General features: G+C 40.1%; 1 protein-coding gene across 1 annotated transcript in view; it reads right to left on the bottom strand.

Moving 5' to 3' along the window:
• The window catches only part of TRIP11 (thyroid hormone receptor interactor 11), a 37,169-nt gene extending 18,838 nt beyond the window's left edge, over positions 1–18,331 (bottom strand). The window contains exons 1-12 of the mRNA XM_081172049.1: positions 17,899–18,331; positions 14,703–14,779; positions 14,441–14,551; positions 13,022–13,300; positions 11,435–11,503; positions 10,872–11,037; positions 8,274–8,615; positions 7,442–7,482; positions 5,889–6,095; positions 2,365–5,418; positions 971–1,111; positions 489–682 (exon numbers count right to left, since the gene is read on the bottom strand). Coding sequence (XP_081028175.1) covers positions 489–682; positions 971–1,111; positions 2,365–5,418; positions 5,889–6,095; positions 7,442–7,482; positions 8,274–8,615; positions 10,872–11,037; positions 11,435–11,503; positions 13,022–13,300; positions 14,441–14,551; positions 14,703–14,779; positions 17,899–18,043 — 4,826 coding nt within the window. The 5' untranslated portion in view covers positions 18,044–18,331. The remainder of the gene's footprint in view (positions 1–488; positions 683–970; positions 1,112–2,364; positions 5,419–5,888; positions 6,096–7,441; positions 7,483–8,273; positions 8,616–10,871; positions 11,038–11,434; positions 11,504–13,021; positions 13,301–14,440; positions 14,552–14,702; positions 14,780–17,898) is intronic.
• Positions 18,332–22,297: the final 3,966 nt, after the last annotated feature.

Genomic DNA, 22,297 nt, shown 5'->3' with positions numbered 1-22,297 from the left:
CATCAAGAAAGATGCATTCGTGGGTGGTAGGACTACCCCTGATCTAGTTGAAAATTTCAGGACTTTCACCCAACCCTGGTTCAAATTCCCTCGCAAACCACACCACCCCCCTTTCAGACATTAACCTAATTATAACTTATTCTGGGCAGGTTAAACAAGTGAAACCACCAGCATTCTCTTTTGCCTTTAGAGAAGGAGGGAAGGCAGGCAGAAAGGAGGGAACAATAAGAATGATAAAAATGTACGAGCGGGCCCTGTGTTGCAGTTAAAAGTCTGAGCATGATGGCTGTAGTATACTGACACTTTAATTACTTTCTGAAAGAGAGCAAAGGAAGAGACACAAGTGCCAGCAGGACTTCTGGACAAAACCATACAAGGGTCTTCTCACATCACCGCCCATCTCAATAGGATGTCTGGACCAAACATTTCAACAAAACTAGCTGCTGACTAGGATTCTGGGTAAAGGCTAAAGGAAGCAAAGTTATTACCTGGCATTCTCCACTGCAGTTGATGAAAACTGCAGCTTTTCTTCCAAAACCTGGACTTTCTTTTTAAGCTTAGATTCCCGATCCTCAGCTGCTAAAGCTTCCCGTGTGGAAGTGTCTTCCCTTTCTAAAAGGTGATTGCGCAATCTCTCCAATTCTTGATTCAGACGCTGCTCCTTATCACGTAAATGCTGTATCTGTATAATTAATTGAGGGCACATTGCTTCAGCTTTTCTTATTCACCCTCAGCTACCCACTCTTTCATTCACTCAATTTTCATCCTTCGATGGTGCCACGTTTCTACAGAGACTTTCCCTGGTACCCAGAGTCCCCTGCCTCCCCACCCCCAATTAACCCTGCAAGGAGCATTATATTGCAACCTACAGACCAGGTTGCTGTGTGTACTTGGATTAGGGGTGGGTGTGACATCCATGAGAGTTTGTTCAGTTTGCAAATATGCCCACAAGCCCCCAAAGGTTGCATACCTCATTCTGTAGGGCACTAGTCTCCATTTGTTTCTGCTTCAGTGCTAACATGACTTTATCTCTCTCTTGCTGAAAAGCAACAGCCTTCTCCTGCATTGATTTTGCTTCATTTAACAGCTGGTTCAGCTCTCCTGCTTTCCCCTTCCAAAAATAAAAATAAAGAGAGGTTATTGCATTTTAAAGATCTATCTTCTTTTAATGTTAAAGGTGCAGCACTGTGCCAGGGGACTTGAAAGGATATAAATGTGGATGTACAGTAATAAATTTGAGAATTAAACTAAGGCTGGGAACCACACAAATACCGTATTTTTCGCCCCATAGGACGCACCGGCCCATAGGACACATCAAGTTTTTTGGGGGGGAAACAAAGGAAAAAAATTTTATTTCCCCCCCCCCAGGCGCTTGTGGGGCCGGCAGCGGGGAGAAGCGCTCTTCTCCCCGCCGCCCGCCTTGAGATCAGGTCTGCGGACAGCGGGAAGACGCGCTGCGCCTCCCAGCTGTCCCCGGAGCTTGCAGGGCAGGCAGCGGGGAGAAGCGCTCTTCTCCCCGCCGCCCGCCTTGAGATCAGGTCCGGGGACAGCGGGAAGACGCGCTGCGCCTCCCAGCTGTCCCCGGAGCTTGCGGGGCAGGCAGCGGGGAGAAGCGCTCTTCTCCCCGCCGCCCGCCTTGAGATCAGGTCCGGGGACAGCGGGGAGACGCGCTGCGCCTCCCAGCTGTCCCCGGAGCTTGCGGGGCTGGCGGCGGGGTCTCCCTGCTGCCAGCCTCCAAACCACTTCGGGAGACAGCGGGATGGCGGCGTTCCGCCTCCATCTGTCCCCTGACCTTGTGGGTCTGGCGCTGGGGCTCTCCTGAAGCCTGGAGAGCGAGAGGGGTCGGTGCGCACCGACCCCTCTCGCTCTCCAGGCTTCAGCGAAAGCCTGCATTCGCCCCATAGGACGCACACACATTTCCCCTTCATTTTTGGAGGGGGAAAAGTGTGTCCTATAGGGCGAAAAATACGGTACTTATCTATGCACAAGCCCCTACTGAACACTGCTGACTTACATCTGAGTACGCTTGCATAAGATTGCATTGCAAATCAGATGTTGACTAGAATTTGCATCTTCCTCATTTACAAACTTTACATTCTAAAATATATGGACATTTAAAAACCGATACTGGTCTTTTCCTCAGGAGACCTGAACATGTTCCTTAGTTTTCAGCCTCTGCAAAAGTATAGACATTTCTCAAGCAAGAATGTCTAGAAACCTATTGACATCCTTCCTGGAATTCTGCATATGCAATTGGGACCCTGCGCCAGATAACAAAAATAAGCATTGCATGACTTAATAGCAATCACACCTTTCTCCCTTTGACCTTGAACAAAAGAAGCAAAAATTCAACTCATCACGTACCTGCTCTTTCTCTTTCAACAGTTTTTCAAACGTGAAAGCCTTCTCCTTCATGGAACTAGACTCAAATTCCTTCTCCTTCAACATCATTGAGAACTGCAGGTTAGTCTCCTGTAGCGCTCTGAACTCGGTTTCTTTCTCCTTGCATTTTGCCACTATTCTATCATTTTCTTCTTTCAATTTACGGATGTCCATTTCTAAAATCAGAGTTCTCTCCTTTAGGTTAGTTATACCTTGCTTCAGCAGTTCATTTTCGTTCTCTTTATTACTAAGGTTTTCACTGAGAGAAAGCAACTGATCACTTTTTGATTTTATTAGCAGGTCTTTTTCCCTAAGTGACTTCTGCAGGACATCACACTTCTCCTTCAAGTGCTTTATCTCAAATTCAGACCCCTCTTGACCCTTTCTTTCCATCTCCGATGATGCAGCCATAGAATCAGACAGCCTCTGATTATTCTCCTGCAGAATTCGGATAGTTGAATCTTTTTCTTCCAGTGCTTTACTCATGCGCTCCAGTTCCTCATTTAGTGGTTTGGAGTCACTAGTAAACATCTGAGAAGCAGCACTGCTGGAAGTCTCCGATGACTGTGAAGCGGCGGTAGACTTTACTGGCAGAGGAGGTGTTACCATATCAAGTTTCCCCAGAATAAAATCCCTGGTGTTGTTCAGCTCTCCTATGCTATGCTGAACTTGTGCTAATTCTTGGCTAAATGTTTTCAGCTTTCTCTCATTTTGTTCATAGCCTTGAATCAAGCCATTATACTCTATCTGCAGCTGAGAATTGTTCTCACTATCCATGGAGATCTGTGTTTGAAGCCTTTGCAGTTCCTCTTGGAGATGAGCAGACTCATGTTGCATATTTTGGACTGTGGTCATTACTTGTTTCTTCCACTCTTCCATTTTCTTCACTTGCTGTTTCAAATTATCACGTTCCTGTAAAAGCTCCTCAAACTGATTGCTGTTAATCCCTCCTAACTCATTGCCTCCATCCACGCTGGATGTCTGGAGGACGGTCAATAAAGTTTGGCATTTTTGACTTAAAGCATCAATCTCAATATCTTTCTCTCGAATGATCCGGGACAAGTTCTTAATAGTTTCTCGGGACATATCTTGGCTGCTATTTTCAAATTCATTGGCTAGTTTCTGATTTTCTTCCTGAAGCTTTTTCAGAGCTGCTTCCTTAGCTGCTACAATGTCCATCATCTTGTGATATTCTGTTCTTAACTGACTGTTTTCCCTAGTCTTTTCACTAAGAACTGCCAGCACTTGCTCCCTTTCCATGGCATAGGCTTGTAATTGCTGCTGAAGGTAAATAATATCCTGCCCATAAGATGGAGCTGAAACCCTTGCATGGAGAGCTTGTATCTCTAAGTTTTTCTCTTGGATGATTTGTGTGAGCTTGCCAACTTCATCTTTGGATAGCTGATCAATTTGTCTACTTAGCAAGACATTCTTTTCATTCAGATGTTTGATCTCCATTTCTCTCTCCTTGATGCCTTTCACCAGCCTTTCAATTTCAGCTTTAGATAAGTCATGCTTCTCATTTCCATTTTCACCATTAAGTGTCTGCACTTTGGTTTCTTGAAAGAGATCAGGAGGATCTGGCTGAATGACTGTTCTCTGATTATGCAACTGGTTTTTAATTTGTTCTATTGTCCGCTGCAAGCTTTTGATTTCCTCATCCTTTTCCAAGCACACCTGTTTGTGTGTGATGCTCATTTGTTCACACTGAAATTTGGACTCCTCAGTCTCCTTTTTATACTCCTGCAGGGAATGCTGAAGTTGGGTCATTTTCTGATTCTGATCCTCAACTGTTATTTTGTTAAGTTTTACCTCGTCTTCAAGATTATTTTTATGCACAGTTAATTGTGTTACTTCTGCTTCAAGTTCAGTGATAATATCTAGGGTTTTGGGCTCAGCCAAAGAGGACGACCTACTCTGCTGGTCTTTCACTCGTTCAATTTCTTCTTTCAAATGATTGTTCTCTTCTTTCATGGTTGAAAGGCTTTTCTCCTTTTCTTCTAAACTTTGTTTTAAAATGTCAAATCTTTTGGAGTCCTTAATATAATCTTCATGCTGCTGCTCTAGTTCAGAAGCCCTGGTTTTAAATTTTTCAACAAACACTTCTTTCTCTTTTATGAGCTCTGTCAGTTGTTTTTGCCCAGCTAAGCTAGTCGTTAACATCTCCTTGGTTTCCTCATGGTCAGCTTCCATCTGTTCAATGCTTCTCTTGAGTTCTGCTATCTCAAAGTCTCTCTCTTGGTTGAGTTTAACTAAGCGTTCGTGTTCAAACTGTAACGCCGTGGTATTCATGTTACGTGCATTAGACAGCTCCTCAATGGTTTGCTCATAATTATGAGCCTGTTCCAACAATTGGCTTTCAGTTTGGCTTAGTTCATTTTCTAGCCGCCTTTTTTCTAGTTTCAAAGCTTCCACCGTGGTATCTTTTTCAAAAGCGATCTTACTCTTCTCACTACTAGCTTCCTGTAACTGCTGTTTCAGTTCTTCACAAGTCATCTGAAGCTTTTCCTTTTCCATCTGAAGCTTTGAAATACAGTTCTCCAAGTCTGTATTTATTAGTTTATTTTCTGAAATTTGCTCATTCAACTTTGAAATTTCCGCTTCCCTTTCTTTGGCTGATTGGATGTGAAGACCACTGTTAGATTCTGGACTTCCACTGTTAGATTCTGGACTTATCTTGCTTAACTTATTTTGGAGCACAGAAATTTCTTCTTCTCTTTGTGTTAGATTTTTCTTTAATTCCACTATTTCCTGCTTATTTTTGGAGCTACAGTGCTGGGATATTTTTAGCTGTTCTTTTAGCTCTTTTATTTTGTTTTCCAGGTGTTGTTTAGTCATGTGCAAATCATTAAGTGCAAATGTACACTGATCCAATTTCTCTCTCTGGCCTTCTAGCTCCTTGGTCATTTCCAGCTTCTCAGCTTCTAGCCTCAATGTTTTTCTTTTTTCAGACTCTGTGTCCATTTTTAGCTGGTTGACAGTATTAGCTGTTTCTGCATTCTGCTTGGCTAGCTGCTCTTTTAAAATAATCATATGCTAAAATAAAAACACAAACAAATGTTAAAAAGTAGAGAAAGCCCATACATAAATAAAAAAAGACCCGTAAAGCACCCTGAAGAGTGGAAAAATCACCATCACTTCATCATTAGTTTTTCAAAATACTAGAGAAATTATGTTATTGAATTAAGCATTAATGTCAACACCAGTTAGGGTTGTATTCAACTAACTTTTACTCAATAGTAGATCTGCTGAAATGAATGAACCTAAGTTAGTCATGACCATTAATTTTAATGGGCCTACTCTGATCATGTTAACAGGAAATGTTAACATTTTGAATATATTCCATCCAACATTCTCTGAAAACTTGCATTGTTTCTCTTCACAACAAAGCAAATTCACTGATGGGTAATACTGATAAAAGTGATTCAGCCAATAGTTTTAGATTTCAGTACAGATAATAAATATTCTTACCCACCCAACCACTTTAGTTTTTTTCAATATATTACCTGGGTAGCTTCTTGGTTTTGCTTGTCCAATTCTTCTAGTTCTGCTATTAATGTTTCTTTTTCAGCAATACTTTCATTAAATTCATGTTCTTTCCTTTCCAAGTCTTGTCTTAACTGATTTAACTCTAAGTTCTGTCCTTGAGTTGATACATATGCATCACTTTCACACGTTGGTTGTAAGCTTTCCAGTTTTGTTTGAAGCCCTTCCTTAATTTAGACAGAAAAAAAGACCCTATATTTAATAGGATAAAATTAATTTGAGAATATTCATGAGTATCAATCAGTTGGGTTTTTTTTGTCTTTTTAAAGAGGGTTTGAAATTATTTATGGAAAACACAAAATTCACTTTAATGACTGAAAGTACTAAATTAGCCAAATGGGAAGACAAAGCTATTCAATTGAAAAGAGAGGGCATCATTTATATTATTCCTGTCCAGTTTGTAACAGAAGCTTAGGAAACAACCCCATGCCTGGGCACAAATTTCATATTGCATAAACCACTTTTATTACATTAAAAGATTTAAGTCACCTTTGAAGGTGAACCGGAAACTACAACTAATCCAGAACTAGACTGCTAGACTGGTGACTGGGAGCGGCCGCCAAGACCATATAACACCGGTCTTGAAAGACCTACATTGGCTCCCAGTACGTTTCCGAGCACAATTCAAAGTGTTGGTGCTGACCTTTAAAGCCCTAAACGGCCTCGGTCCAGTATACCTGAAGGAGCGTCTCCACCTCCATCGTTCTAGCCGGACACTGAGGTCCAGCACCGAGGGCCTTCTGGAGGTTCCCTCACTGTGAGAAGCCAAGTTACAGGGAACCAGGCAGAGGGCCTTCTCGGTAGTGGCGCCCTCCCTGTGGAATGCCCTCCCACCAGATATCAAAGAGAACAGCAACTACCAGACTTTTAGAAGACATCTGAAGGCAGCCCTGTTTAGGGAAGCTTTTAATGTTTAATGTATCACAGTATTTTAATATTCTTTTGGAAGCCGCCCAGAGTGGCTGGGGAAACCCAGCCAGATGGGCGGGGTATAAATAATAAATTATTTATTTATTTATTTATTTATTTATTTATTTATTATTATTATTATTATTATTATTATTATTATTATTATTATTTGTAATTCATACACAGCTGTAGGAAATAAACATATTTATGAATTTATGGAATTGCAAAAATTACAACATTCTGGAAGAATGAGATGCCCTTTTTTAAGGGGATGCAAATGTTAAATCAGGGAAGGCATGAACATAAATGCTTACTAACTTGCCTTGTCCAGTCAATTTATTGTTTGGTAAGGTCTGAAGATACTGTGCTATTATGCTCTCTCCATCAGTGTATCATTGAGGACATAGTATACTACTATGGGATGACAGAGATGGGAGAAATTGCAGCAACCTCCTGGTATTCACATAAATTTGGGTTCACATTTATCTGTTTCTCAGTGGCATTAAAACAGTACTGAGCAACATGGGGCATGTGTGGCTGTTGGAGCATTTTCATACTATGCAAGGTTATTTGTAAAAGCATGAGAATTTAGTAATTTGTTTACCTGATCTGATTTTTTTAGTCTTGTTATTTCATTTTCCGCATCTGTAAAAACAATAAAAAAATAACAGCTATTATTTTTAGAGGAAAGTATACAAGAATACAAAGGCAACACCTAAGGTTATAACGGTAATCGCAAAGATACAATTTTGGAATTTTACATACTACCAAGTTAAAACAAACAAACAAAAAAGCTAACATTAAAAATAATTGTGTAATTACTGTTAATTTATTTTCTATCACTCATCATTTCTGTGACAGCCACTCAGAAATAAGCTAGAAACCAAGGCAGCCAAATGAATTTCAGTATAACATACACATCTCTAATACAGTGGTACCTCGGGTTAAGTACTTAATTCGTTCCGGAGGTCCGTACTTAACCTGAAACTGTTCTTAACCTGAAGCACCACTTTAGCTAATGGGGCCTCCTGCTGCTGCCGTGCTGCCGGAGCATGATTTCTGTTCTTATCCTGAAGCAAAGTTCTTAACCTGAAGCACTATTTCTGGGTTAGCGGAGTGTGTAACCTAAAGCGTATGTAACCCGAGGTACCACTGTATGTATATTCTTAGAGGCATTCATTTTCATACACTTGGGCCAGGAACCAGACTCCTCAGCTTTCCTTCCCAGGCAGCAGCCTTATTCCTGAAGGTCAAGGGGAATTTTGGAGTAGCATTAAATGAGAGGACACTGCTGGAAGAGAAAATGGCCAAATCCCACCCCCATCCTCACATAAAGGAGCACTTTCTTCATATGTCTCTTTGAAGTGCATTTCAAGATTGTCCTAAAACTATATGCACATGATAATATTAGAGACAACATTACAGTGGCTTCATACCAAGAAGTGCTTGCTGTAGTCGGAGCACTTCTGCTTCCAGCAATTCTGCTGCAGACTTAGGGACTTCCACCTGTGTTTTTAAATCAGTCTGTTCTTCAAGAAGAGATGCCTGGAATTTATGGGAATCAGATTTGAGTCTTTCATATTCCTGCATTAGTTGACTCTTCTCCATTTTCACCAATTCAAGTTCTTTCAAGAGAATATTTTTCTCTTCCGCTGCTGCTGACAGTTGTTGACTTAAACTTTTGACTTTATCTTGCAAGTCCTTCAGCTGCGATGCTGTCGATTCAGCCACAATGTTCTGTGGGTCACAGTCAGAAGAAGGGTCAGCAGCTGCACCAACTATAAAGTAGAAAAAAATGCAACTGTAACATCTCCCAGAAATAGGGCATTTTCCCATAGCAGCCACAAGATTGGATTTTATTCTGATCCTTATATGATTTGAGGATGTATTTTAATTGATTGTCTGATTTTATGTTAATGTATTATACATTTGATGTTAGCCACTCTGAGCCCAGCTTTGGCTGGGGAGGGCGGGATATAAATAAAATTTATTATTATTATTATTATTATTATTATTATTATTATTATTAGCCAAAGAAATGTAATAATGGGTTGGGTCCAGAGTCAAAACATGCATAATGGGGCTGACAAAAGTCAACTTGTCTGCCTATCTTTTATTTTCTTTTTCTTTTTTTTTGCACATCCTTTATTATTTTATTCACATAATATACATACTTTACAACAAACAACTCCAAAGTAAACAGACAACTCCAAAATAAAATCATATGTAACAAAACCAATTAATTAAAAATTATTAAAGAGTGGGAATGCGTTAAGGAATACATAAAAAGGTGGTGCTGGAGCTTAAAAATTAATATGCAAAAGTTTAAAAGGGCAAGGAGATAGGATAATAATATATTAAGGATGGAATAACAAATAAAGTGAATAACACAACAATAACAAAAATAATAGTGGGTAAAGAAGATCACACACAGGTGGAGGGAAGTACTGGGCTGTGGGGGAGGGAGGTGAAGGGATTAATTGAAATTGTTAAAGATTGGTATAGGATTTAAGAGATTTAAATTTTTATAAAGATTCTATAAGGAAAGCAGAAAGCAGCAAGAAATATCAAGTAAAGGTATCGGAGAGGAGATCAGTGTAAATGAAAACATGAAACTTGTCTGCCTTTCTTTCCCACACTACCAGGCACCAGAAAATGCTTCATCAAGGGCTGGAGGGGCCATGCAGAAAGAGGTAAGCTGTGGTCTAGGGGGCTTGGGAAAACCAATAACCCACTGACCATTAGTGGAACAATTTCAGGGAGCTGCTGTGGAGAGAGGGGGGCAGGGAAGACTCCTTCCATGAGCCCCATTACATATATGTAACTCTGGATCCAACACAATAATTCTGGAATAGCAGGTATTTTCAACCTGTGAAAAATCAGTTTTTTCTCCAGCATATATGTTGTCAAAAATCAATTATAAAAATCAAAGGTTTAATTAACGCTGTTTGGCATTCATAGCTCAATTACAAGTGAGCAGTTATTCTCATTCCTAAAATATCTATTTCCCACAAGTGCAGAATTAATATTATGTGGCACCTATAGCAGTACCAGCTCTACATATGGAAGCAGTCGAGTTGGTCCCAAGCTATTGGCTTTATGTAAGAATAGTAAAAATTGGCGCCGACGCCGACAGGCAAAGCATAAAACAATGACAAGGTTCTTATTAAATCACTTTTAAAAAGACTGAGAAGCTTCTGCTTTACCAACATGTTAGATCAAGTCCCTAAAGATGGCTGAAACAGGAATTTCCAGGATCTACTTCCAACGCCTTTGGAGCCTGCTAGGTAGAAAGGGTGTGTTCAAATGGTGTGTTCAAAGATGAACTGAACTGTGTCTGTGAAACTAGCCATTATGTGAATTTTGTGGCTGCTGATCCTACAGACTTGGGTGTAGGTAACTTTAAAAATGACTTTTTCCTAATACAGATGCTAAAAAGTGTGTGTGTGTGTGTGTAAAAATGGTATTTAGCTAGTACAGATGCTGAACTTATTCCATCCTGTCATGCGTATATTACTGTATGGTTGCGATCTAGGTTCTAAGACAGTAATCCTAGGCATGCTGATGGAGGAGTAAACCACACTGAACTTTGTGGGACTTACTTCCAAGTAAACATGAATAGAATCAGGCTGCACATTTTTATTTTATCTTACATTCTCTATGGCCAGCATCACGCCCAGCTGCATCCAGAGTTAAATGTCACATTGAATAAATAAGGAGTGTGTGAGAACAAGTTTTCCACCTCTCGGCAAAACTGATCCCTAAACCATCACAGACTTGGTTAGGTATCTAGACAGAAAAGTCAGTGTAGGATACCTAGGAAGCCATCATTATAATTTCTTCTGAACGTTCAATTGGTTCTTACAACCTATTTAAATGCACCAAGGCCAATAACTGTGCAAATTGTCATACACAGTGCAACCATAAAGTATTCTTGAATGCCATGCATATTTGGTTCTCTCAAGAGCTAGAATCAATGACAATAGATTATCAACAATTCATTTAAAAACTCCCATCAAACCAATAAACAAGACCTTTCTGTAATTGATCCTCAAGTTCTTCTATTCGTTCCTCGTATTCACCCAGTTCTTCTCGATGACGTCGGCTTATTTCTGCTAATTTATGACGGTGTGCATCCTGTAATACTGAAAGCTCGTGTTGATGCTCATCTATTTCTTGACTCAAGTTCTGTTTTAGCTCCTAAAATGTGCATTTTAAAGAAAGTTATATCATCTGTCTAAGATATAGGATGCAGATTATGTCTTGTATTTTTAATGTGAGCGATAGTTCATGCAAGACTTCTGAAGACTTGGGGGCATGGTACACATTTTATATCTACGGTATATCTTTATCTATATACACAATATAACAACACAGTTTACTTGTAAGAAACAACACAACATCTTGTTTTAATTCACTCAGATAATTTCTCCAGCACAAACCTATCAGTATTTATAGTCATCCTCACCTTTAATCATAGTTTGTCCATAGTTACGGATGTGAATATCTTGTTTTATGTGAATTTTTACAAACTGAAAGAGGATTAACAGAAAATGTAAAGCAAGAGGAGAACTAATTTATTAAAATATAGTCTTACCTTGATAATATTTTGCAGCTTGCCGATTTCATTCTGATCTGTATTATTTGCTCCTTCTGGTTTGGAAAACTAAATAACAAGGAGAAAACTTTTAGTTTTGAAAATGCTGAAAGATGTTCAACTACAATGTATGGGATCCGCAGCAGATTTTGGGAGAATGTGGGAGGCTGCAGATGGAGAATGGGGACCCACTAAATGTTTGAAATGGGAAATCCCATTTGTGTAAGCCCACCCTGTGGAATGCCCTCAGATGTCAGGGAAATAAACAACTACCTCACATTTAGAAGACATCTGAAGGCAGCCCTGTTTAGGGAAGTTTTTAATGTTTTAATGTCTTATTGTATTTTTAATATTTTGTTGGAAGCCCCCCAGAGTGGCTGGACGGGTATAAATATATTATTATTATTATTATTATTATTATTATTATTATTATTATTATTATTATTATTATTATTAATCCCACCAGGCACATGGAGGGCTCCATGGAGTAGGAGAGGGAAGGAAAGTGTCATTTGTACACGAGGGAGTCCATTGTGCAAGAAGAATGTTACCAACGGATACCACCTACTAAATGTTTGAAAAATTTCATGTAGTAGAAGCAACACAGAAATCAGTCATAAGTTTATTAGATTTTATAATTTTAGAATTGTCTTTAAGTTAGCCATCCATTGATTTAAATGGGTCTAATGCTGGATGGCCATCTGTCATGGATGCTTTAGCTGAGATTCCTGCATTGCAAGGGGTTGAACCAGGTGACCTTTGGGGTCCCTTCCAACTCTACCATTCTATGATTCTATGATAATCAGAGTATGACTGAGCTGAATTAAACCCAAGCATAAGATTAAGAAATAGGGTAATTCTATAATTCAATGTAATCCAGTGAACAGAATGCCAAATGAATCTACATTCAAATCATGCTTAGTCTATTATTTATCAGCTTAAATGTTAACATCTCTCAGCCAATAATATACCACATATTTCTAAGGAAGAGAGAGATTAGGAAAAAAAGCATTAATATTCGAAAGCAATACATACTAAAACAGCATTATACTTTTGAGAAAATATATTCATATTTATATTTCTTTTAAAAAATGTCTCCAATAAATACATGTAACTGATCTGCTTTGGATCCCTTTTGTCAAAAGAACAAAGATGCATACGTAGGATTCAAAGTTGAGATACAGTACATCTCTATCCACTTTGACATGTCACAAACATCAAACCACAACACCTGAGAGCTTGAATGAAGCAAGCGTGTGCTTTTCACAGCTTTACAACCCAAGCATTCAAGGCTAAACATAGTTCTACCACAATCTTGCAGAGCTTTGCACTCCATAGTTTGTAAGAGAAAGTTGGAAACTGTCACCACGCTTATGCCATTCATGTAATAATATATATTAATAAGGATTACCCAGTTTTAGAAATAAGGAAGTCAGCAATATCTCATTTAACGGAAAAGCCCAGAATAGTTATCTAATTCCTGACAAATCTTCCACCCCAGTAGAGACTGTAGCATGGGCTTTATTACCAGTTAACTCAAAAAGTGTTATAAATTCAGAACACTTGTAACACAGGAAAGCGATCCACCTGTGCAATCTGTTTCCAATGGTCCACTTCTGATTCGAGTCTAGAAACTTCATTTGATAGTCTGTTTATTTCTTGTTGGGACCAGATTACATCTCCAAAGTCCATGTCATCTCCTTGAAAACCAGAAGAACTATGTCTAACCATAGGGACAAAGGAAGCTGAAGGAGTGCTTGATGGAGAGGCAGCAGCTCCTAACTGTGCTGACTGAGCAGCTGACTGCACCTTCCGCAGTTGCTCCTGTAGTGTATTCTGCCTGGCTTTAAGATGGGTGATCTCCACCTAAAAAGACAGGACACAGTTACAAGTAAGATTCAGCACGAAGGAACAAATAATCTCAGAATTTACCTATCACCTGATAAAAGTATTCCCATCTGAGCGGAAGACTTCAGAGATCGTACATGTAATAAAGCAGGAAAGAACTTTCTCATGTAACTCAGTGGTTACAAGTGGTATCAAATTGGTCATCCAAAGTATTTCTTGACCAGCAGCTCTACACTGCGGCTTTCAAGTACAGTCATACCTCGGGTTACGAACGCTGCGAGTTGCGCGTCTTCAGGCTGTGGACTGCGCTGAACCCGGAAGTACCGGAATTACTTCCAGGTTTTGGCGCTCACACATGCGCAGAAACACAAAATGAAGCACCGAATCGCATCACACACGTGCGCAGACGCAGCGCTACAGGCTGCGAATGTGCCTCCCGCACGGATCACGTTCACAACCCAAGGTATGACTGTAATTAATTCTGGAATTTTCTACTTGATATACTACAGGTATTGCACAAGCACATTTTTCACACAGATCCTGTTCAGATGCTTATCTGGATGGCAATCTTGTATCTGTGGGGGAGGAACAGAAGGATTCATCCCCATCCATCATGCTCATAACACAATGCATCCATGTGGATGGCTGTAGAATGAAGGGTAATTCTTCTGCCTTAAAAGAGAGAATGGGTGTTTACATATATATCTGCTATCGTGGGAACAGCATTCTTGATTAAGATAGGGGTCTATGCTATGCTACTGTCTCCTGGAAAAGGAAAACTACTCTGGGATTCGGGCAAACATAAAATGACATTCATAACGTATTTCTGTGTTTTAGTCCTTCACTGAAATTCCACCAACCACACTGAAACAATTCAAGAAGTATATGAAGAGCTGAATCAACAATTATCCCTATTTGTTTAGTGACAAAAATTCAACTGGGTAAGCAAATTGTGGGTAGCCAGTGCAGCTTAACTCAGACAAAAAGCCATTGATATTATATTTCAATAAAAGAAACAGTAGTGCGCACATACACACAAAATCCTTGAATCATCTGTCACCAACCCTTGGGTGAAAACTTATAAATCTAATCAATCAATCAATCAATCAATCAATGTACACACCCTTGCTGAACAACAATTTCTGTGTCACTTTATACCTCTTTCTGCTGTAGCTGATTCCGGTATTCTATGGACTGTTGCTTTATTTGAAGCTCTGCTGCTTCATGCTTTTCTTCCAGATCATTATAAGCCTTCTTCAGCCTCTCATTCTAGAGGAAAACAAGTAAACTGAATCGTCAAATAAAAGAATGCTAAATCCAATTAAACCAACATTCTACTGTACTGAAAATATGCCAAGAAGTCCAAGCTTAAGAACAGGTGTTATTTTTTTCAGTGTGCTTTTACAGATTAATTTTTTACCTCTGATCTCAGTGTTCCATGAATATTTTCTACATCCCGCAGACTGGAGCTGGATACAGGAAAGTCTTCTGCAGAACCTGAAAGGAATGGAGAAGGGAATACAAATGAAATCAATTCTCACAACAGTATATGTATGTGGATAGGTTTAGTGGCAATATATTAAAAAGTGTCAATTGAAGGTAGATTATTTAAAAGGATTTCTTAGACTGAACTACTACTACTTCAGTACTGTATTAGTCCCTGAGAGTCAATTAAAACAAATAACACAACATTTTAGAATTCATGTGTGTTGGATTTAAAATGGAAACAAACATATAATGGACCGACCATATTTGGATATTTAATCACTTTTTAAAAAAAACAACAACACAGGAAGGTTGACGCCACTATAATTGTTTCTTACCTACATAAATCTCAGAGATTATATGTGTAAACCATATTCTCCTCAGAATATGAAATACTGATCCTTAGAAAAGATTTTGCTTCCCTTATGATATAGTGACTGTTTGTGTATAATAAAACATAATGCAAGTAGGGATAGTGCTGGAATATTTTATTGGTGCATTTAGTAAATACGTTCTCAACCTTTAAACTTCTATGTGACTGGCAGGTAAAAAGGACATAGATACAGATGCTTGAAAACTTACTTAAAAACTTGATATTCAATAAAGTCACTACATGTTTTAAATTCAAATGTATCTTCCAGAAACTGCCTACAAATATTATGTTCTAAAAATTCTAGGCAACTGAAATACTTTGTTTTTTTCACAACACACCCTGTTGGAATAATGGATAATCTCCAGAATCCCACTATTATAGACCTTTAACACGATGGCTGAACTTTGCCTTCTGAGTGTACACAGTGAAAAATGTCTTATGTGACATCACCTTTCTTTTGCAATTGAGTGTATATGCATTTCTAACAACAGAAAAATAGACATAAACATAATGATGTGCAATAGTTATTAGACCAAAATTATTTTTGCTGTCCTCCTTTCTCAAATGCCACCTGTTCTCCAAAGCTCTTGACAATTTAAATTGCTTAGTTGTGGAATGAAAAAAGTTGCTAAAATTTTCTAAAACACACTATTCTAATGAAACAAAGCCAACTGGAGATTAAATCAACCAACAAAGAAAACTACACTCAAGTTGCATGTTACTAACCATCACAATATTAAAAATTGGTACAAACCTTTTATGGAAAGCATGTTTGTATTACATGCTTGTAATTCATAATATACCTTCCTACGAAGTTTATATTAGTGGTGTGCTTTCTAAGATTGCCCAGGTATAGCAATATATACAGAACGAACAATTGAAAACCATATGCTAAAAGGGACAAAGCTCTGCCAGAAATACAGAAATTTTTTTGCCAGTGACATACTGTATACATTATCTGCACTTGATCCACAAATTCCACCTGTCATTAAAAATGTAATTTGCCTTAGGCAGTTGTCAAGTGTGAACTCAAAACAGTGGTAAATCTTAATCGTGGTTTAGGACAGAAAGCCTTCCAGATGATCCACTGTTTCCCCACTACTCCCACAACCCATGCTGGCTGGGATGATGGCAGCTGGAGACCAGAAGTGCCTGGAAGGTTACAGATTCCCCATCCCTGATCTACAGGTAGCCCATTTTACACTTGATATTTTTTGAAAAGAAACTACCGCAATTTAGATCTTTAAAGCCCATTACACCAGCAAACAGCACAATATCCAAGGCATTTCTTATTGTTTTCTGCCAGGTGTCGCACACTGTTCCTTCCTTTATGATCTCCATGGTTGACTGCTGTTTTGTGATGTTCTTCATGAACAGTCCCAGTTTTAAAAGTTTTCTGAAATATCCTCATTGTATTTTTGACCAATACTGTCCTCCCCTATCACAATAATGCCATTTTCCCCAACCCCCAATATCTAACCTGTTGGGTGCAAGTTTGCGTTTCTGTGGAGGTGCCAAAACAGTGCAACATCATACCAAAAGAACTTCACCAGCTCCCATTCCTGTGTGCTTTCTGGTGAGCAGTCAAGACGTTTCCTTTCCTTTTTTTTTTTTAAGAAAAGGCACTTTTAACAGTTTGCTTGTTTTGTATTTGTTATTGTTTCAGTTTGTTTACATTGTTTGTGGCCTTGTGTATTTTTGGATGGGATGGGCAAGATACTTTATTTCAACATTTGTAGCTCCAACTCAAAACAATCCTCCCTGCCCTTTCATAAGCTCTCGATCTGACTCTGCTACCTTGCTTCCACATGAGAAAAGCCCTGATGAATCAGACCAAAGTCTAGCATCCTGCTCTCACACAGGCCAACCAGATACCCGTGGGAAACCCGAAAGTGGGAACTGAGCAGGGCAGCACTCTTCCCCAAATGTGAATCCCAGGAACTGTCATCTAACCTTAACTGTCATTTTTTTTAAAAAAATGACAAAGTAATACTAATAATTAAATAAAAATAAAGATGCACACTCCACCCCAGAGACCATTCCACTGTAACTACCCAACCTCCCAAAATTTCAACACCACTTGCGATGGTCTGACCCTTCCATTTTAACAGTACAAAACCTACAAACACCTTCCACATCTCCTCAAAATCATTTCTCTTGCACATTCCCCATCTTACCTTAATAGCACATGTCAATTTGCCATTAATAGCTATATTCCACACCTCTTTGTACCATTCTTCCATTTTACACTCACCTTGCCCCTTCCTATTGACAATAACTTGGGCAGCTGTCAACAAATTCGTGAGGAAGTCCTTCCTGGCCTGTGAACCTTCCACCCCATGGTAAATCAATTGACAATACTACCTCTGGACTTTCGGTCAGCTTTAACCCAGTGATTTCTCCTTAAACACCCTTTGCCAAAAAATAAATAAAAATAAATTACATATTCATACCCTTAACTCTGTCATTCTGTCGTGGATGCTTTAACTGAGACTCCTGCATTGCAGTGGGTCGCACCAGATGACTTTTGGGGGGCCCTTTCCAACTCTACGATTCTAGGATTTTAACTCCACCCTTCCCCATCCCAAGAGCACATTTGGCATCTATAGACAACTCCCAGCATCAGAGCTACTCCCCTCCGTTATTCAGGACACTTTTGATTCCCCCCCCCCCCCGTGTCTTTCCTTTGTCTTCTCTATGCTGAGGACCCCTGAGTGCTGCCACCTTCCTCTCCCTCCTTCCCACCCACTTTCCTTACCTCCCATCTCCTCCGCGCCGCCTTCCAGCAGCATATCCTTGGTGAAGCTGGAGATCTGACCGGTCAGGGTGGACAGGCTGCCTCCCACCTGGCCCACCAGGGACTGCCCCAGTCCCGCTCCCAGGCCGCCCAGCCACGACGCCATCACCGCTGCCGCTCAGCTGTCGATGGGGAAAAACAAGGCGCCGCCGCCAAGAGCAGCTGCCGCCGCCGGTTCCCCTCAGCGCCGGTTCCCCACGCCCGCCTGCCTCGGGGAGCAACCCAGAGAAGGGAAGCCAGCTGCTGGACCTCCCTCAGAGCTCCGGGGCCGCCATGAAGCACCTCGCGCTTCCCCTCCAGCCCGGGCTCCTTTCTTCAGTCAGCCGTGGGGCCTCCAGGTTGGGCTGCCACCTCGACGGCCGCCATGATACCTCCCAGCTGCACCATAGAGCGGCAGCCGCTAGCGCGCCCCTCCGGACGCCCAGGGACGTGGCCCGGAGAGCAAGGCCAGCCGGGATACGGGAGGATAAAGCGGCGGCGCCCTCAAGCCGCGAGCGGGAGAAGCGCAGGCAGCCCGGATTTCGCCGAGCTCCAGTCGGTTCGGAGGGTGGCAAGGCAAGGGCGGGAGGCGGGGTAACCGATCCGGGGCACGTTTACTCCGAAAGGTGTGCTGATTCACAGTTAAATGAAGTTTATTTCACTCCAACATTCTGTGCCCTAATCTTATTCAGACAATGTTAATGCAAGATTTCTTTCCCAGTCGTGGGCTCAGCATCCAATATTTAGTATTTTTCGAAACAGGGCCATCAGCTGCATCAACTCAAATGAGATAAAGGGAAAGGACCCCAGGATGGATAAGTCCAGTGAAAGGAGACTTTGGTGTGTGGCGCTCATCTTGCTTCAGGCCAAGGGAGCCGGCGTTTGTCCACAGACAGCTTTCCGGGTCAGGTAGCCAGCATGACTAAACCACTTCTGGCGCAACAGAACACCGTGACGGAAGTCATAGCGCACAGAAACGCTGTTTACCTTCCCACCGCAGCGGTACCTATTTATCTGCTTGCACTGGTGTGCTTTCAAACTATAGTGGCACCTCGGGTTGCAGACGCTTCAGGTTACAGACTCTGGTAACCCGGAAATAGTATATTGGCTTAAGAAATTTGCTTCAGGATGGGATCAGAAATCGTGCAGCGGGAGTTTCAGGTGAAGAACAGACCTCCAGAATGAATTAAGTTCTTAACCCGAGGTACCACTGTACTAGGTTGGCAGAAGCTGAGACAGAGCAACAGCAGCTCACCACTGTCGCGAGGATTCAAACTGCGGACCTTCTGATCTGATCGGCAAGCCCAAGAGGCTCTGTGCTTTAGACCACAGTGCCACCTACTCCCTCTCTCAAAATAGCACTGTCTTCAACAGGGTTGTTGAGGAGCGCTGCACACATTATCAACTTATTTAGTTACAGAAGTTGCATATGCACACCCCAACACACACTCTGCTGACTTAATTCTGGTTTTGAAGATAATGAATGTGCTGGTGGGAATGTGCTGGTGGTGCTCAGCAGGATTAAGAGAAAAGATGGCTGAATCAAATAGCCTAGTAAAGTTAACACAGAACCTGGCTAGAATGTGAAGACAAGTATCCAATACATATCAGCTTAACATTAGAAGCTTTGAAAGAAATCTGTTTACCTTCCTGCCAGAACTGGATTCTACATTCCCCTAATATGGAAATTAGGCTATGAAATGAACAGAAGATACATTCAATGTTTTCCAAGCTTTAGGTAGTTCTGACACTGACATTACTGGACAACAGGTTTTGTTCATAAACTGCAGTCCAAACTCATGGAGAGAGTTCATGTAAGATTTTTAAACTAAAGATGAACAAGGCTGAAGGCTTTCCATTAACCTACCCCTTTGGAGCAGCATATCAAGGTCAGGGGCTGCTACCATGCCTTTCAAAAGCATTTTAAAGCTAGTCTTTGGAAGTCTTGTTTCCATATAAAGAAGTCTTGTGTTTCAAAATAGCTAAAGGCTACACAAATACATGTACAGCATCCATTTTGTAAGGTGTGTGTAAGTTTGAACCACAGCTGTACTCTATAAATTATGCAACAACAGACCTCCATCTTTGGTGTATTCTAAATGGAAAGGTAGATTTAGAAACCTCTGCACACCTTCCATAGTTGATGCGGTCCATGTATATTTTGTTCTCGGGATATATGCACTCAAGTAAAAGTATCTTGAAAAAAAGTGGCCCTAAATTCCACCAGATTCAACTTGTTCAAAAGAACACGATTTATTGGAAAAGTACAAAGGAAAAAAAATCATCATTTTTACAGACCGGTATGATTTCATGTTTTATATGAATCCATTCGCATATTTGTTTTCAAGTAATACCTTAAAAGCAAAAACAAAAAATCAACGCAGACAGCTTTATGTAACTAATGGTGCAGAAGTTTTAAAAACAATGATGGTGCATTAAGTTTGGCAAGCTAATTTCCTCCTGTTAATAAATCAAGTAAATTGTGTAGCACAAAACAGTGTTGCCTTAATTTTATGGAAATGGTAAAGCTAGATGCATTCTTAAAAGCAATGCTTACCCTCAGGGCCAAATCCCATTATCCATACTTATACAATGGTTTTTAGAGAGATCAACAAAACATGAAGCATGCAAGTAAGATAAATGGGATTCAGCTTCTGTAACTAGCCAAGCATCTAAAGCTCAATGTTGTAAACAAACATTATCAAAATCCAAGTGTTCTTCTTTGTAATGTATTCCTTTGTCGTACCATATATTTGCATACAGTTATCTATCATTCAGTAGCTAAGGATGACACTTCAAGATGGTGCAATAATATAATTAATTTTTAAAACATTATCAAAAGAAATTAACAATATTTTTCTTGGTATACCTGGCAAATGCCTATGGTTTAAGCAGAGTATACAGTCTGAACACTGTAAACATCCCAAGACCATAGCCATAAGATACATATGTAAACATAATATATGCTTAAAGCACCATTTACAAAATAAAAATAAAAATGTTAAAACAGTTTTTTTGTAATACAGAATGCCAAATGTGGTCATCCTCCCGTAGTACTCTTGTATACCTCAACTAACAGAATAAAAAAAATAACTCTAAGTTTGCTCCCCCATTTTCCTCAGTAACAGACACGACGATAGAAAAAAAACTGTAAGGTGCATGAACAAAGGCCATTCATGAAAAGCGGCAAAAATCTTACAGGTAGAGGACATTCATTAACATCTGATAGAACATACACCCACACACATTCATTTATGAATATCCATTCTTAACACATAGGTAACCATGCAGGGTTCATTTCAGAAAGCAGGTGTACAGGTGGCACTGAAGTCATGGCATTAAAAAGTTTCCTAATCTTCTTTACTCCTAAAAAAAGAAGCCTGGAATTCTGGGAAGGCCTTAGCTTAGTGGCAGAGTACATGCATTGCATGCAGAAAGTCCCAGGTTTAACCCCAGGTTTCTCCAGTTAAAAGAAACTCAGGTAGCAGGGATGGAAAAGACCTCTGCTTGAGACCTTGAAGAACCCACTGCCAGTCAGAGGGGACGGTACTGGACTAAATAGACCAATGGTTTAACTCAATGTAAGGCAGTTTCTTTTGCTTATCCAGTCTAACACTTGTATAGAAACACAGGAACGGGGAGAAAGGATGAAACGAGGGATCAGAAAAGAATTCCCATGCAACAGAATAGGAATTAAAGTAACCGGTTCTGAAATATGCTCCACAACTTGTTACTTCAGCTATTCAACCAATGTTCAGGGAATCAGAGTGCTAAAACAGTGCATTGAGGGCAGAACTGCCCAAAATTTAGCAGAAAGAGTATAACAAATGAAAACGTTCCCTTTCCTCCTTTTTTCCTTGAAAAAGATGCTAGATGGGCTTGTTAGTTTATATCTCTTGCAGTCCTTAAAACAATCAAAATTCAGTTCTGGAACCAGACCTTTTTTTGCGTCTTTTCTTATACTGGTAAAATAACTTTATTTAATTTCGTCTATTAAAATAGTTTGCGTAAGAAGGACTGAGAATACAAGCCAACTTTCCTTTTTTTAAAAACTGTGTAACAGAAATATCTTTCAGAAGTGAAAGGCAAATTATATTTATATAGGCTTAAAATATCAAAAATACAGAGGTGTTTGGAATGCCTTAAGGCATGTACGTGAGCCGATGAAGCTGCAGGTGTCACCCAATGCTGGCTAGCATCCCAACAGAAAAGCCTCAGGACTGGACCTCTGTGTAACTGGGTACAGTTGATTTTGCTGTGCAGAAACCCGCATGAATACGCCATCACAACTGAACAGGGCTCCTACCCCATACAACTATTTGAAGGAATCACTAACTTGCCCTTAACATCTATGGATCAGGAAGGTGAGTTGAGATTTTAG

Source organism: Podarcis bocagei (genome assembly GCF_964188305.1).
Source record: "Podarcis bocagei genome assembly, chromosome: 1".
Taxonomy (NCBI): Eukaryota; Metazoa; Chordata; class Lepidosauria; order Squamata; family Lacertidae; genus Podarcis; species Podarcis bocagei.
The sequence above is the reverse complement of the archived record's forward strand: the minus strand, read 5'-3'. Positions and strand labels throughout refer to the sequence as shown.